The sequence below is a fragment of the Oryx dammah genome, unplaced genomic scaffold (genome assembly GCF_014754425.2).
Source record: "Oryx dammah isolate SB20612 unplaced genomic scaffold, SCBI_Odam_1.1 HiC_scaffold_21, whole genome shotgun sequence".
Taxonomy (NCBI): Eukaryota; Metazoa; Chordata; class Mammalia; order Artiodactyla; family Bovidae; genus Oryx; species Oryx dammah.
Window position 1 is genome coordinate 30,001,906 of NW_024070205.1, and position 16,454 is coordinate 30,018,359.

Sequence of the window (16,454 nt, forward strand, 5' to 3'; positions counted from 1 at the left end):
CGGGTGGACTGGCTGGTAGGACGGCCCCTCTCCAGCCTGCTTCCTGGAGGCAGGCAGCCCTGAAGAGGACCCTGCTTGTCACCTGGGTGGCTGGCCTGTGGGACTGGTGCCCAGGGCAAGGAGACTGTACCTGGTCAGACCCTGAGGAGCCAGGACCCTGTCCAGCCCTACCCCTCTGGTCCGGAGGTGCAGTCTTGAGGGGGTCAGGGGCTGTTTGGCCCCTGGCTTTGCCCGCAGCTATGCCCTTGCCAGCCCCCGTGGCCCAGGACTGAGCTGGGCTTTCTGGCCTGTCAGGAGCCCTGGCCTTTGGGGCTTTCAAAGCCCTCTAGCCCCTCATCAGTGAGGTTGGGGAGGTGACAGGCTTGCCCCTGCTATGCCTGCATCTGGGCCCCAAGCCATTCCCTTTTCTACTCCAGCCACACGGAAGCTTTCACCGCCCAAGGTGTTAAAGAAGGTACATGCCAATCAGCCTCTGGAGGGGGAGCTGAAGGGACATTCACTTCAGCTCACCTGGACAGCTTCCTCCAGAAGCCCAGAGGAGTGGTGACTGTGGAGTGGGGTCAGCCGGGGCTAGTGGGGTCAGCCGGGGCCACAGGAGCCACAGTGGGGTGCAGAGGAAGGGGTGGCCTTGCCAGGGGCTGTGGGGGAGGATGGAGCTCGTGCTGGGGCCCACCCTTCTCCCTCACATCCCTGCCCGGTGGTCCCAGAACTGCTGTCTGTCTCTTTTCTGGCTCTGAAGCTTCGTGTGCTTCCCAGTCATGCTGGATACCTGCCCAGGAGCAGAGCTGTGCAGGAGAGGCCGTGCTGAGGCGCGTCTCCCATGGCCACAACCCACCTAGGTAAGCAGGGGTCAGTTCTGTGGACTCAGGCAAGTTTGTGAGACCACAAAAAGGGGGTGCTTCTGTGCTGCTGGGGCCAGACCCCGGCTCTAGGAAGGTGGGGGCAGCTTTCTGTGCCTCACCTCCCCCTGCTGTGGAAAGGGTCTGGAGTGACCACCTCCTCGGACACCGTGTGAGCAATAGAGAGCTAGAAGGGCTCCAAGAATGGGCTGGTGCCTGGTGAGGTCAGCTCTCTGCCTCCCTTGCCCGCGCTGGTGGGTCATGGGGAGCAAGTTGCCCTGACGTTGTGTGCTCAAGGCCACCCAGCATCCTCAGATGAGAGGACAAGAGCCAGACCCAGCCTGAGTGGGGGGGCTCAGGGGGCACTCAGGATGGGGGTCAAGCTGGCAGGGCTGGACTGGTTACCACTGAGTCCTTCCAAGGTAACGGATGCCAGTTATTCCCTGGTATTTATATGTGTGTGTATTGCTTTATTAAAAGTCCAGTTTCATTCAGCTTTGTCTTAAGTTATTTGTAACCTAGAAAAGCTACTTTTCCATTTAAAATAAGCTGCCATTAAAATGAACAGTCCCCAGTTCAGCCAAGGTTTTCTAGAGCTCTGCAAAGCTGCATGTTTGGAATGACTGGAGGAGAGTGGGCTGAAAGGTGGTGACTGTGATGTCCAGCTCACCTTACTTGGGTTTGCCTGTTGGACTTGGGGTAGATGCGTTTCCCACTGAAGCCCCCAGTAGAGGTGGTGGGTCTGTGATTTTGTGGTTTGATAGCCTGAGGGTGATGCAGACATTTCCAGTAAAGGTCCGGTAATGAATATGTTAGTCTGTGTCTTGGGCTCTCATGTGCCGTGTCGTGTGAAATTGGCCCACATGCAGAAATGGGGGGTGAATGGGGAACAGGGCTGTGCCCCCACAAGGTGTCATCAGTGGACAGTTTCTTGTGTCTTCTGGGGACCTTCTGTTCCATTGGTGCTTCTGAAGTCACGTGAGTTTCAGACACCATCACCTGACGACTCAACTCTCCCAGGTGACTTTAGGCCAGAGTGAGGGAAGGAGCTGGGTTTCGAACCCAGAGCTTTAGCCAGATTCTGTGCTGGGAACACAGATAAGTGTAGACTCCTGAGCTGGCCACCTGCCTAGAACCCATTGCAGAAGGGTCGCTCCCCTTCCCAGCCCTGGTGTCACCTGGAGGTTGGGGGGAGAAGCTTCCCAGACCTCTTGGGCCCCCAGTGTGGAGCCTGGCTGCACAGGTCAGCGCAGGCAGTTGGGGGTCTAGGCAGGGTAAGCATAGGCTTCTGGGGGTCCAGGGAGGTTGGCTGAGTCCCTTCGTGATTTTGGAATTGGAAGGAGAAGCTGGCAAGGACCAGATGTCACGTGGGGCAGCCCAAAGTGACTGTCAGGCCCGGAGGTCTGCTCTGGCCATAGCCAGCACAACAAAGGCCACCTGCTGGGGGCCCACCTCTTGCCTCAGGCTGGAGTGGGTGTGATTCCAGGCTGGTCATTCTGATACTCCTCTCTCTGGGACCTTGGTTCCCTCATCTCTGCCCTTCCTGCTCCCCCTACCCCCACCCCTCAGAGCAGCAGCAGCACCCAGACACCTCCCGACCCTGGTCCCGTTCACCTCACTGACCAGAACCAGGCCTTCCCTCTTCCCCTCTTCCCAGCCATGGTACCCGGGAGCTCGGGACCTGTGAGCATTTGTGTTGGACTCGTTCTTGGCCTCTGCAGATGCAGGTCAGAGGTCACCCACAATCCGGGGGCCACTGTCACTCGGCCAGCAAGCCTGGTGTGCGACAGGCTGGGGCCGCATTGGGTCTGTTCCCCACAGACGCCGTGTCTGGGAGGCTCAGAAGCTGAGCTGCTGCCCCGGCTCCTGAGGTCCGTCTCCACGCAGAGACGCTATGCTCCCGTGACGTCAGCTCCTCGGCATCCAGGCCATGTTTTAGTCGGTGCCTCAGCTGCCGGCTCCAGCTTCCCCGGGGAGCCGGGTACCACCCGGGCCTGGAGACATGAGGAGGCAGGGATGTGAGAGGCGGGGGTCGGGCCGGCCAGCCTTCCTTTAAATATCCATCTGCCCTGGTGTGTGAACCCCCCTGCCTATTGTCAGGGCCCACGGGGAGCAGAGGGCAGCGTCCGCGCGTTGGCGGAAGGAGGATGCCTTCTTTCACGCCCACCGCTCCGTAGAGCATAAAGAATCTGCCGAGGAGGCAGGAGAAGAAAGCCCGGTGAGTAACGCGCATCGCCCGGTGGCGTGCAGGCAGCAGTTGTGTCCGGACGCAGCCTCCCCACTGCACGGATGCTCCAGACATGGGCACGCTGGTGCCGCTGGCCCGGGCAGGGATGTGGCCGCTGCAGCTCTGAGCTGAGCCGCGGGGGGAGCAGCACTGAGGGGTGACAGGTTTTAGAAAAACAAGCCCCAGGAGAGCCTGCCCAGCGAGGGATGTGGCTGATGCGGGGGTGGGGGAGGAAAGGTGCCCCCTGAGATGGACGGTGTGTGCCCAAGGCCTGGCGGCTGGTTGGCTCCGGAGCAGCCTCGTTTTCATCTGACACCCTGGCCCGGGGGCCCTGCTCGCTTGCTCCTGGGAGTCCTGCTGCTGGGCTCCTCCATGGGGGGCCTGGGCGCAAGTGTGCATGTGGTTGCCTGCTCTGTGCTCCGCGTCGCTGCCGCCTGAGTGTGGGCAGCTATCGAGATGGGGCCGCCCAGGCTGGCCGTGGCCGGCACCTGTTTCCCCGCCCTGAGCCCTGTCCACAGAGCGGCTGCGCTCCCGCCGCCCCGGCAGTCCCGTGGACAGCAGGTCGTGTCAGTGAGGCTCTTCCACCCGGCCCTGGGCTGTTGGCAGCGAGTGCGGCTGGGTCTCTGCTTCTTCGTGCCGACATGGTGGGAGGTACACGCGGATGCTGGGGCTGCGAGTCGCTGGTGGGGACAGGGGGATGTGGGTGCTCTTCTGACGTCCATTTTGCAAGATGTTTTTGTAAAAAACAAAAGCAGCAGGAGGCAGCCCCCCACCAGGCTGGCAGGGAGCAGGTCCCCCCATGTGGATAGTGCTGGGGTGACGGGAGGCTGTTCAGGCAGGGCCGCCCCTCCCCCAGAAGCAGGACCCTTGAAATACTGGCCACTCTGCAGCCAGTCCAGGGTGTGGGGGTGACTCGTTTGTTTGGGATAAATCATAGAATTTGGGGTGCATGGCAAGGGAGATGGAGTGGGGGTTGCTCGCATGTGTGTGGCCACAGAGCAGAAATTAGCTGTGTCATAGTTTCTCCGGGCCGTCTCGGCCTGTTCCCGTTCATGTGATCACGCGCTGCCCGTGCAGGGCTGGTGGGACCCTTGGTGCAGGCCGGCTGCCCGGGGGCCCAGGACGTGGCCTCGGGGCCCCGCGCCTCAGCTGGGTTTAGTCAAAGCCTTGAATGGGGAACAGGTTGGAGGAGTGAGCCCCCCAGAACCACAGCCATCCTGTCTGCGTTGGCACTGCCAGGTGGCGTTGTAGTGGGGCCCACCTGTATCTGTGTCCTGGTCCCATCTGTGTGGCTTCCTTACTCCTGTCTCCACTGCGTCAGCCACTGATAGACCGCCTTCACAAAGTTGAGAGCCATTGACACTTACATAAGGAGCGTGAGCTCTGTAACCTACCTGACTTTACCTCCAGGCTGTCTGCTGTTCAGTCGGTCAAACGGAGCAGCGAGGATGTTGGGCAGATGCCACCCTCAGGCCCCCTCCCTGGGCGCTGACCTGGGGCCCACAGAGACAGCCTGCTTCAGAAGATCCCCATCTTCCCGTCTTGTCCCTTTTCACATTTGTGCAGTGACTTTGGGGGCTGTGTCTATGCCCTAGAACGAAGCAGGGCCCATGGCAGTCCATCCGTCGTGAGGCCTGTCCTTCTCAGTGCTCCAGCTGGCAGGTGCCTGGCGCAGGCCCCAAGCCCCACTGAGCGTCCTAAGGCCCGGGGGCACCTGTCTCCTGCTGCTGTGGGGTGGCCCAGGGTGAGGGGGCCGTCCTGAGTGCTGCCCTTGGAGCCAGGGCCTGGTGACACCAGTCCTTGGAGGACAGACCCTCCTTCCAGGTGTCGTGTCACTGTGTCTACAGCCAAGAAGAGAGATCAGTTCCTTTCTGTATTTCCTTGCCTCGATCTTGGGAATGGCACGTTTGGGGTGAGAGGCCAGTAGGTCTGCCCCCCCCCCCCCCGCCCTTGGTAGATGCCTCGTGCCGGTGGGACTCTGCTTCTGGGGGGCAAGTAGCACTTGGGGCCACAGCTCCAGGAGGGTCAGATGTGTGTTTCATGCTGGGGTGGAAGTGGGGCACCAGGCAGGCTCTCTGACCATAAAAGCTGGCTGTTCTGTGCGAGGGGCAGGAACAGCTTTGTCCAAGATCAGCCACCTGAACCAGCTACTCATCCAGCATTTGACTTGTTTTGGTCCCAAAATCATGGCTGTTATCTTTCACTCAGGAGGCGGCACTGCAGAATCCCCACCATGCATGTGGACTTGGTGGTTTATTTTTAGGATCATCCTAAAATGTGGAGTAGGCCACCTTGTTCATTCTGTCTGGGCCCAGTCAGGTTCCACACCCCCTCATCCCCAGCCCCAGTTGCTGAACCATGAGCCTGCAAGTCTCCATTTCCTCCAAGAGGCCCCCGATCAGAAAGGGTGAGGATCCAGGTTGACAACTAACCAGCCTTCTTGGAGATTATCTGAGAGGCTGTGATCTGATGGCCATGGAGGCTGCTTCATCTTCATTTTACTCCGTGATGGTTTATGGGGTGAATAAGAGATTGTGCATGGGATGCTGGGGCTGGGGGGGACCCTGAATTTGTGTTTTACTGTTGTAATTTGGTAGTTATGTGTCTGGTCTTTCTAAAGGTTGCTCTTTTTCATGTGCTTTCTGCGGGAAGTTGAGTTGATTTGCAGCAGCAAGGAGTATCTCTGTGTGAACGGGGGTCAGCACCCCAGGGCTGCCCTGGTCACCTGCCCCATGGCCCTCCTGCCCTGTGCCTTGGTTTCTTTCTCTTTGACATGGGATTGTCAGGAGGCTGGAACGAGGTCATGTCAAACAGGGTGGACATGTCCTGGTCGGGATGTGCTTGTGTGTACAGTTTGCATGATATATTGTTTTCACGTCTTGAATTTAAATTTGAGTTTTATGTATTTCTGTTTTAAGGTGCTGAATAGTCCGTGTGGCTTAAAGAGAAAGAACTGGTATCGCTGCCTCTCCCCCACCCTTGGCGCATGTTTCTGCATTTCTGAATCTTGCATTTCTCTCAGAGGCGTCACTTGTTCTGCTACGGCTCTAGACATGGCAGTGTAGCACTCCTTCCCTCTGCCCCCAGTGGGGTTGTTTAGTCACTGACTGTTTATGTCTTGTGGATGACATAAACATTCACGTAGATTATTCATGGTAAAGAACTTGCCTGCCAGTGCAGGAGATACAAGTTCAATCCCTGGGTCAGGAAGATCCCCTGCAGACGGATTTGGAAACCCACTCCAGTATTCTTGCCTGGGAAATCCCAGCGACAGAGGAGCTTGGCAGGCTACAGTCCACGGCATTGCAAGAGAGATAGACATAATTTAGTGACTAAACAACAACTTAACGCACAAGTAAATGTTTAAGAGCCACCAGCGTCATATTTCCTGTCTTGCACAGCTTGTAGTTTCTCTTGCTGTTGATACTTGTCTTGTTTTCTTCCTTAGAATTTTCTGGAAGTCCTGCCTGAAATATTCCCATAATCTCAGTATGTGGGCAGCACTCCTGGGCACCTCCAGGTCCCACACAGCATACCCAGGACCTCTCTTTGCTTTCATCCCATGGATCTCCCACTGCTTTGCTTTATCTGCCTCTTCTATCCCTGGTCCATCCTCCATCCTGTGATTTGGGAAAATGACCTGACCTTTCTGTGTCTCGCCCCTGTCCCCTTTCTTGGCCTGATCTCCAGTTAAGATGTTCTCCAGATATGTTCTGAGAAAGGGGCCTGGAGGGAAAAGAGAGTGTCTTTTGAGACCTGGAGTGGATGTGCATTTACCTGAGTGCAACATTTGGTGATAGTTTAGCTGGGTATGGAAGCCTGTGTTAGAATAGCCCCCATTGGCACATTCAGGGGACTGACCATGCCCACTGGTTTCTGGTCTGATCGTGAAGTCAGAGGCCAGTTTGATTGTCGTGGGATTTTTTTTCTGCTGAAGGTTTCTAGGATCTTTTGTCTCCTATATACTCAAGTTTCTTGACAGCGTGACTTGATGAGAGGTGTTTTGTTTCCTGTGCTGGAACTTTCAGCATGGACGCTCCAGGCATTCCTGGTGGGACACCAGTTATTCCTTTGACGGTTCACTCCCCTCTGGTACCCTTTTCTAGAATGCCCACCAGTGGTTTGTTGGAACTCTTAGACTGGTTCTCTGATTTTCTGTTTTCCACTTGTTTTATTTTCTAGGTGATACCTTTAATTTTTCTCGTCCAAACACAACACACTATTAAGTGTGTTGTCCTTATTTTTTAAGAGTTCTGTTTTGTTCTCTGAAGGTTCATTCCTGGAATAGACTGTTCTGCCCTTGTTTCAGAGCTGGACGATCGTAGTGTTTCTTTGAGGTTATTAATTGTGGTGAGAGGCGCCGTCATACACAGTGAGTCACTGAGCACTTTGATGGCTTTAAAGCTTCACACACATGAACGCTTTAGTCCTCACAATCCTCTCTGGGCACCTGCTGCTGTTGTCTGTGGAGAGAACCCAGGCACGGACAGGTCAGATCATTTTCCCAAATCACACAGCTGTGCCTGGCAGAGCTGGGATTCATCTTCTGCAGGCTGGGTCCAAGTCCAGGCTCTCCGCTGAGAGTCTGGCTCCCACTCAGACCCTCTTAAATGGAGTGTGATTGTGGGCTCAAATCCCTGCTACTTGGAGGACCTAGTTCGTGAATGATGCACTGGCACCCATAGCCATCTGAGCAGAGAGGGGTGGGTGAAAGAGGAGCTGGTGTCTTCATTCTAAACATGTTCTTCATCCCTTCCCATGGTTCCATGTCCACCCAGGTTCTTTTTCTCAGCTTATTTTGCCGGGAGGTTTCCATTGGCCCCTGTGACCCACGGTCACCAGCCCATAGGGACGGCCAGTTTGGTATCCCCACTGGAGGATAGGGTCTCATGCTGTGTGACCAGGCTGCCACCACCCCCCTGGGTCAGGCCCTCATTCCGTCTGCTGCCCAGGTGGGGAGGGGTCTTCTCCTTGGAGTCTAGGAGTCTCCGAGTCGTGGCCTCGAGGGCTCCTCCCTCCCTGTCCCGTCTCCTGTGGCCGCAGTTGGGTGGCTGCCTTCCAGGGCTCCATGTGGTGTCGTCACCCCCCTCCTCTTTGCTGTGATGGGTTTATTGGTGTTTCTTTTCCTTTGACTGTGGTCTTGAAGGGAACACAGTAAATGACTATGTTCCTGCTTCTGTTGGCCTGGACACCTTCTATTAATAGGTGGTTAAAACTGTGCAGAAGAACCTTGGCTGGCCAGGCCTTGATGGGTGAACGTGGGTGGGTGTGGATGTTGGGAATCAGTGCGTCCTAGGGCCCAAGTGCCCATGGGACAAGGACTGGTGCTGCCAGAGAGGTGAGGGTGAGCGGGGAGCCTGAGCGGCTGGGGACGGAAGAGCTGGCACATGGTGGCTCTTCCCAGCCCAGCTCTGCGTGTGGGTTGATAGACACTATGTTTCAGAGAAGGCTTGGGTTTAGGGAGGGTCGGGACACAGCACCACCAGTGTGTGGACAGTCATGGCTAATGACCCCATGTTGGCACGTTTTCGTGGGCTCCCATCCCACCTCACCCGGCTTCCTCATTTCCCACCCAGGACCCCACGTGATGTCAGTCGTCACGCGTGCGCGGTCTTCTCTGGCTGCGACAGGCCCCAGACCCCCCTTGTTTCTGTGACCTTGGCCTGTGAAGGAGGTCTGGCCGGGTGTCCGTCAGGTGCCCCTCTGCTGGGTTTTGTCTGATGTGTTTCTCATGCCTAGACTGGGGCAGGGCCTCCGGAGGAACCACAGGACCACCACCCTGCTCCTCACATGCACCAGGGCACCTGCTCTCCCAGCTGTGCTCACATCACCAGGTGACATGGCCTTGCACACCTGGTTGAGGTGTCTCTGCCAGGGGCCCCCTTGAAGAGCCCCTCTTTCCCCTTCTCACCCTGTTTTCTGAGGAAGGTCGCCAGCACAGCCCACCGTGCGGGGAGCGGGTATCCACATGGTCATCTGGACTTTTCTACTCGAGGTGTTTGATGTCACGCCCATTTCCTTATTTATGTTGGTCTGTCTGGACTCACAGATGGTAATTCCATGCTCCTATTTTGTTTCTTGTCCACATTATTCCAACTTTGGCCACTGGGAGCTTGTCAGATGGGCCTGGGGAGCAAAAGGGCCAGATCCTGGCCAGTAGGGTGATGCTGGGTGCTCAGTGGTGGGCCTGGAGCCCCCATGGCGGGGCAAGGCAGGGGGCTCTCGGACCCCCGCAGGCAGGGACGTAGACTTCCCTTCAGTCTCATCATCCAGGAGAGGTGGCCAGGACTGCAGGGTGTGCAGGGCAGCGCAGCTACGGCCGTGGACACAGGGTCTTCCCAGTGAGCACGGTCCGTTCCCTTCCCCCCGTCCTCCTGTTAGGTGCTGGTGGTGACACAGGCCGCCTGGCCGTCACAGCCCCAGGCGAGTCCCCAGGTCGGGCGCTGCAGTGCTGCCCCAGGAGAGCCCAGGCACATTCTGGCTGCTGTCCTGACCCGCCTGAGCCAGAGTGGCTGCATGTGGCTGCCTTCAACTCTGGCCGCCTCCCCCACCTCCATCGCTGGTATTGTCTGGGGAGGGAACCCTGAGTGGGTGACGCTGTGGGGAGCTGGGGCTGCCGCACAGTCATCCAGGATCAACCAGGCAGGGGCACCTTTCCCCTGGTGCTGTGTGTCCCTCAGCCGGTGCGAGGTGACTTTGCAGGAGACTGTGGGGGTAGCTGACTAAGCATCAGTAACTGTTTTGCACTGGAGGCGGCTGAGCGCTCGGAACGTGTAAGCTTGCTCTCCGATGTCACTCCTGCCCTTTTCCCTGGTGTAAATGCTGCTGCTGCAGCCGACCTTGGGCTGCCCGGTGACCTGACTGCAGGCAGGAGATGCACAGTCATCAGAGAAGGTCAGAGGGCGACTCGGACACCGGGTCCCAGCTGTTTGATCCCCACCGCTCAGAAATGCCACTTCCCCAGGCTGCCCCCTTCAGAGCTGTACCCATTGCTGTTCACAGTTGATGGGCGAGCCTAGTGGCAGGTGGCTCCCTGGAGCAGCCCTGAGGAGCGGCTGCACTGTGACAGGACTGACTGAAGCCGTGGTGAGGGTTGTCACACTGCAGAGACCAGCTTTAAACACCCCGTTCCCAGGTTAGCGTTCTGTGTGTTGCTCTCCTGAAAGCACTGAGTCTCAGAACAGACCGTGTGGACTACGTGCTCCTCCTCCTCTCCCCACACTGTGCTGTTTATCACATTTTTTCCAATCCTTTGTTATCCGAGCAGCCTTTCCAAGCCGGTGCCACCCACTCCGAGGTCCCGCTTCTAGCACCGGTGTCTCAGGTCCATGGAATGAGGGGAGGTCTGGGCTGGAGGCTGGGGTTGTGTGTCTGCTGCACATGGTGTGGGCCTCTGTGGGGGTTTGTTATTGTTGGGGCACTCACGCAGCTGGTTTCTCTTTGCGTCACTCCCTTTCCTGGTGGTGGTGGTGTTTAGTGGCTCAGTTGTGTTCTACTCTTTCGCAAGCCCATGGACTGTGTAGCTCCCAGGCTCCTCTGTTCATGGGATTTCCCAGGCAAGAATACTGGAGTGGGTTGCCATTTCCTCCTCCAGGGGATCTTTCCTGACCCAGGGATCGAACCTGTGTCTCCTGCATTGACAGGCAGATTTTTTTATTGCTGAGCCACCAGGGAAGCCCTTACCAGTGTTAGTTAGCATTTTGTGCTGTAAGGAAGAGCTGTCCCCTGTTGCCTTCCTGTTTCAAACCAACATTGTATCCATGTGGACTGGGATTTTTCTGAATTGTGAGTTTATTAAAATTTATTTTCATCATTCCTTTTGAGGCTCCAATTTGCTGCATTTGGCCGGCGGGGCCTGCAGAAGCGGTTTCTGCCAGCGTGGGGCACGTTCCCCCAGCTTTTAAGGGGGTCTCCACTTTCCGGCACAGTTGCTTCTGGGACTAGCAGGCACGGTCCTCGTCCAGCCTGGAGCTACTCCGGGAACCTGGCCTCCTTGGGGTGGAGGGGACTTTTGGAGGCAGGTCTGGGCTCTGTGTGCCCTTCACACCCAGGAGTGGGGCCTGGGCTTGTGCTCTGACCCTCGAGCTCCCACCTGGACTGGAGCTGCCCTGGCTCCAGATGCCTGCTCCAGGCCTCCTGGGCTCCTCAGCCCCAGTCCACTGCATCAGGACACATGTGCCCTGCTTACGTGCCAACACGCCTCCCTTGCAGCCTCGGTCCTTGGACTCTGCTACTCTGACATGGGTTCAGTTCAAGTGTGGCTCCTGGGGGGTCACCTGGGCCCCATGGCCCCCTGGGTGTTGTCAATGCAGTGGTCATCTGGGTTTATTTATTTCTGTCTGCACTCACTTTTAGGGTATGTCCCCATCTTTGTTTGTTTGTTGAGGAATTCTGTGATATTACATGAATTGAATCAAAAATAAAAACTCTGCACAAAGATTCCTAGCCATGTACCTTCAGCCCATGTGCAGCCAATTTCATTCATCTTTTGTGCTTATTCTTCCTGTGTTTCTTTTTGAAGAAATAGGGGTGTGTGTGTTTTGGTGGTGGTGGTTTAGTCGCTAAGTCGTGTCCAACTCTTGAGACCCCATGGACTGTAGCCCTCCAGGCTCCTCTGTCCATGGGATTCTCCAGGCAGGAATACTGGAGTGGGTTGCCTTTTCCTTCTCCAAGGAGGAAATGTGTGTTTTGTTTACCCTTTTCTGCTGCATAAAGAGTAGCCTGAGATGTTGTGGGGAGGGGGGTGGGAGGTTCATGTTTGGGAACGCATGTACACCCGTGGTGGATTCATGTCAATGTATGGCAAAACCAATACAGAATTGTAAAGTAAAATAAAAAATTAAAAAAAAAAGAGTAGCCTGGTACATGTACACTTGTTTGCTTGTACTTTCTGCACTTGTCTGCTTTCACACATGTATTTGCATTTGTATTTAGTATGAGAAGTAAAGCTAAATGATAACTTTTAAAATACGAACAGCCTCCCAAAATCTTAAAAAATCACCTTAATTAGACTCATCATTAAATGTCTGTCTGGCATGATCCTATAATACATTTCTCCCAGTATTTTCCAGGTGAAAACACTTTAATTTTCTTCTCAAATGACAGTTTCGCAATATTTTCTATAGAGAAACCTCAAAGATAATTACCTCAGTCTTTCCTATTGTATAGGGTTTCCATTGTGGCTCAGTAAAGAATCCGCCTATGCGGGAGATGCTGGTTCGATTACTGGGTCAGGAGGTCCACTGGAGAAGCGATTGGCTACCCACTCCAGTATTCTTGGGCTTCCCTGGTGGCTCAGACGCTAGAAGAATCTGCCTGCAGTGTGGGGAACCTGGGTTCCATCCCTGGGTTGGGAAGACCTGGAGGAGGGCCTGGCAAGGTACAGGCCATGGGGTCACAAAGAGACATGACTGAGGGACTTTCACTTTCCTGTTGTATAGGTGACAAAAGCTTACTTTCGGGCCATTTAGAAAAAAATTTTTTTTCACCCCCACAAACTACTATTGGAGGGACTTCCCTGGTTAAGACTCCACACTCCCAATTCAGGGGGCCTGGGTTTGATCCCTGGTCAGGGAACTAGAGTTTGCATGCTGGAGCTAAAAGACCAAAAAGAACCCACTAAAAAAAAGTTATTATTGGAAATGTCACGTCTGTTTTTAGGATTGTTTTCTAATTTTGGAAAAACCTCAGTTTCTTTCATTTTTGACTTGTAAGACTTCAGAACATTTCAAATTTTCTCATGCAGTGATTCATCTTAAATATTCTTTGAGATGATAATCATGCATTTACCATTTTGCTGTCCAGGTCCTCATTATAGATGCACACTGTATGAATTTTGTGTTACCTTCATTCACATTGCAGTTTTTAGAGATGCTTGCAGTGTGTGACTTGACTCAGTATTTCTGTAAGTGTGTGAAACACAGTGAGTCACACAGAAGCACCAGCAGCCTCTGGCCCTGCTGGAGGCTTGTGCCCACAATCGTGATGATGTGTCAAAGCTGGGATGGAGGTGCCGGTCTCTGTCCAGCAGAGCATCTGGGACCAGCCAACTCCGGAGCATCCACAACCCCCCACGGCCCCCTCGTCCCTCATACATCTTCTGCAATCAGCCATTGCTGCTTACTTAACACAAGACATAAAAATCACCGTCTCAACCCTGTTTAGGATTCTCTTTTAAAATTAAGGTTTTATTTTCTAGGGCAAGTTTAGGTTTGCAGCAAAATTGAGAGAAAGATACAGAGAGTTCCTATACATGCCCCACCACACACACAGCCTGCCCATTATCGACACTCCCACCGGAGGGTACCTTGTTATATCTACTAGATCCCCCAGTTTATGCTGGGGGTCACTCTCGGTGTTATGCGTTCTATGTGTTTTGACAAATGTACAGTGATGTGTACCCACCATTGTTGTATCATACGCAGCATTTCACTGCCCTGAAAGCCTGCTGTGCTCCCCCTGGTCACCCCTCCCACGGCAACCACTCATCTTTTACTGTCTCCAACATTTTGCCTTTTTCAGGTTGTTTTCCTGTTGAAATTATACAGTATGTAGCCTTTTCAGATTGACATCTTTCACTTAGTCATATGCACTTAAGTTTCCTCCAGGTCTTTTCATGACTTGATGGCTCATTTCCTTTTTTAAAAAAATTATTTTTATTTTTGGCTGCCCTGGGTCTTCGTTGCTGCACACGGGCCTTCTCTTGTTGCGGCAAGCAGGGGCTGCTCTCTAATCCTGGTGCACAGGCTTCTCTTTGCTGTGGAGCATGGGCTTAGTAGTTGCCACTGTCAGACTCTAGAGCACAGACTTAGTAGTTGGGGTGCACCGGCTTAGTTGCTCTGTGGCATGTGGGATCTTCCCGGACCAGGGCTTGAACCAACATCTCCTGCATTGGCAGGTGGATTTTTACTACTACACCACCAGAGAAACCCGGCTCATTTCTTTTTAGCCGGATAATATTTCTGTTGTCTGGCTAGAACAGTTTATTTGTCCATCACCCACTGAAAGGTACCTTCATTGCTTCCAAGTTTTGACGGATATGAATAAAGCTGGTGTAAACATCTGAGGGCACATTTTTGTATGGACATGGTCTTCACCTCCTTTGGGTAAACACCAAGGAGTGTTACTGCTGGCTTGTCTGGTAAGACTGTGTTCAGTTTCATAAGAAAACTCTGAACTGTCTTCCCAAGCGGCTGCACCATCTGCATTCCTGTCAGCGGCCAGCGAAGAGTTTCTGTTGCTCCAGTCCTCACCAGCATTTGGTGCCATTGTGTTCTGGGTTTTGGTCGTTCTAACAGGGAAGCTTAACCACTTTTAGTGTGTGGTTCAGGGATGTTAACCATATTCCCATGTTGTACAGCAGAGCCTGAGAACTCTTTCGTCTTCTCATCTGCTTTTAAACAGAGTTCTGTGAGAAATAGAATAAAAGACAGATTTGCTGCCTCATAGCTTAGAGTCATGGTGGTGTTATAGGCTGACTATGCCCACAGCTGGGCAGAGCCCTGCCTCCCAGAGAGCCAGGTGGTCACCTCCCAGAGAGCCAGGTCTCACCTCCCTGAGATGCCAGGCAGTCCTTGCACTTACATGCCACTGGTAAGGCCTTTGCTCAAAAGCATTTTAATGATTCCCTTGTTCTTGCATAATTTGGGGGTTTTTGGAGGGGAGGGGACATTTTTTGGTCTTATCTCCTCATCCAGAAATTCTTATTGTTGTTAGCACAGGGTTGTGATAAGGTATATGAGCAGTGTGTGTGTTATGTCATGAAGAAGACTTGTGGGAAGAATAAATGAATAAGCTGAGGTGGTTTTTCTTCTGAAGCCGGCATTTAGGGGTTGGGGTGCCATCTTTCTGCCCCCGTGTGTGGAGGAGTGACCCTCCAAGGAAGGATGTGTGACCTGATGGGGCATGCGTGTCCCATCCGGCTGGCCTCCAGGGAGCTTGTGCCCCTAGGGAGCTCGTGCCTAGTATGGAGGCCCTGGGGGCAGCGGTGGAGGCAGTGTCCAGGAAGCCCTGGCGGGAGCCCTGGCTTCAAGGTGGGGCTGCAGGTGGGCTGTGGGGACAGCATGAGGGGCTGGCTGCCTGGTGACTGGCACGTGTTGGCCGCCTAGACACGTGGCCTGAAGGCATCCTTTGTTCTGCTGGGGCAGAGCCATGGCTGAATAGCGGCTTTCTCTGCGCCCTCCATTTCTCTTGGCCTTTACTACCTCCATCCTGCTCTTTCCCTCTCATGTGACCTGAGGACAGTCACAGGCTCTCCAGGTCTACCTGGCCCAGGCTCCGCCCCCTTACCTGATGACCCCACCCCTACAGCCTGACAGAGCCCGTAAATGGGCTCTCCCTGGACTATGACTCCCCATGACCCCCCACCTCCATCTTGCCAGGGTCAGGGGCCCTCACTGCCCCAGCCCCTACCTCCCTCTGCAACGGCAGCTGTGTCAGGAGGTTTGCAGGCCTCCCCCTTCCACTCTTGTCTCTCTCCCCACCCCCTTCCACCCCATCTCCCTCCCCACCCCCTCCCATCCCTTTCTCCTTCCCGCCCCCCTCCCATTCCCACCCCCATCTCCCTCCCCACCCTCTCCCAGCCCGGTATCCCTCCGCACCTCTTCCATACTGTCCTTCTCTCCATGAAGACCCCCCCGACACACACACAGTTTGTCCTCTCCCCCAGTACACAGACTTTTGTGCTAAAGGTTGGAGTCGGCCTGCTTTGATCTCAGGTGCAGTCTCCCTGGGCATTTATCAGATGGGCTTCTGTGAAGATGTCCCCTCCTTACGCCAAAGGTCCCCCAACCCCAGGACCAGTCAGCAGTGGGCTGCACATGCTGCCTGCTGCCCCGGAGGACTGGCAGCCCTGCTGTGTGGGTCAGCCTGCCAGGGCCTCAAGCCAGCCAGGGCTGGATCACGTGTGCGGCTCCCTGAAGCTTCCGCCACCGCAGCATCTTCACTCGCCATCTTGTGGGGAACGGTGGTGACCAGGAGTGGACAAAAAGGCCACATCAGACAGGCAGGACTTTCCAGTTTGTATTTAGACAGCATTTCTGGTTGAAACCACATGCACATGTTGACCACAGAAAATTTGAAACAGGCAATAAAACAGAAAGGAAAAATTTTAATTGCCCTTTCTGGAGCTACCCAGTGAATGGATCCTTTTAAATTCTAATCTAGTCTCACGTGCTGTGGAGGCATCACGTTAGTTAAAATTCCTCCCCATCTTCAGCTTGGCTGCAGGCAGGTAGCAGCTGCTAGTGGCCCTGGGGGCGGCAGGGTCCCCTGGGCTGCGCTGTGTCAGCCCCTCTGGTCGACTCATCATTGCCTTGGTGCAGAATCCCAGACCAGCAATCACTATCAATGTATTTTAATCATTTAGAATCATTTTATAAAGCCACCAG

General features: G+C 54.5%; 1 protein-coding gene across 3 annotated transcripts in view; it reads left to right on the forward strand.

Moving 5' to 3' along the window:
- PRKCZ (protein kinase C zeta) overlaps positions 1–16,454 on the forward strand; it is a 100,259-nt gene that overhangs the window by 16,534 nt on the left and 67,271 nt on the right. The window contains exon 1 of one of the 3 annotated variants that reach the window (XM_040264096.1): positions 2,761–3,057. The exons of 1 other annotated variant lie outside the window; for it this stretch is intronic. Coding sequence is in view for 1 of the 2 variants with exons in the window: in XM_040264094.1 (XP_040120028.1) it covers positions 3,708–3,717 (10 nt within the window). In the remaining variant the exon portion in view is untranslated. Of the gene's footprint in view, positions 1–2,760; positions 3,058–3,692; positions 3,718–16,454 lie in introns of those variants that run through there. One more of the 3 variants, XM_040264094.1, reaches the window with a different exon arrangement.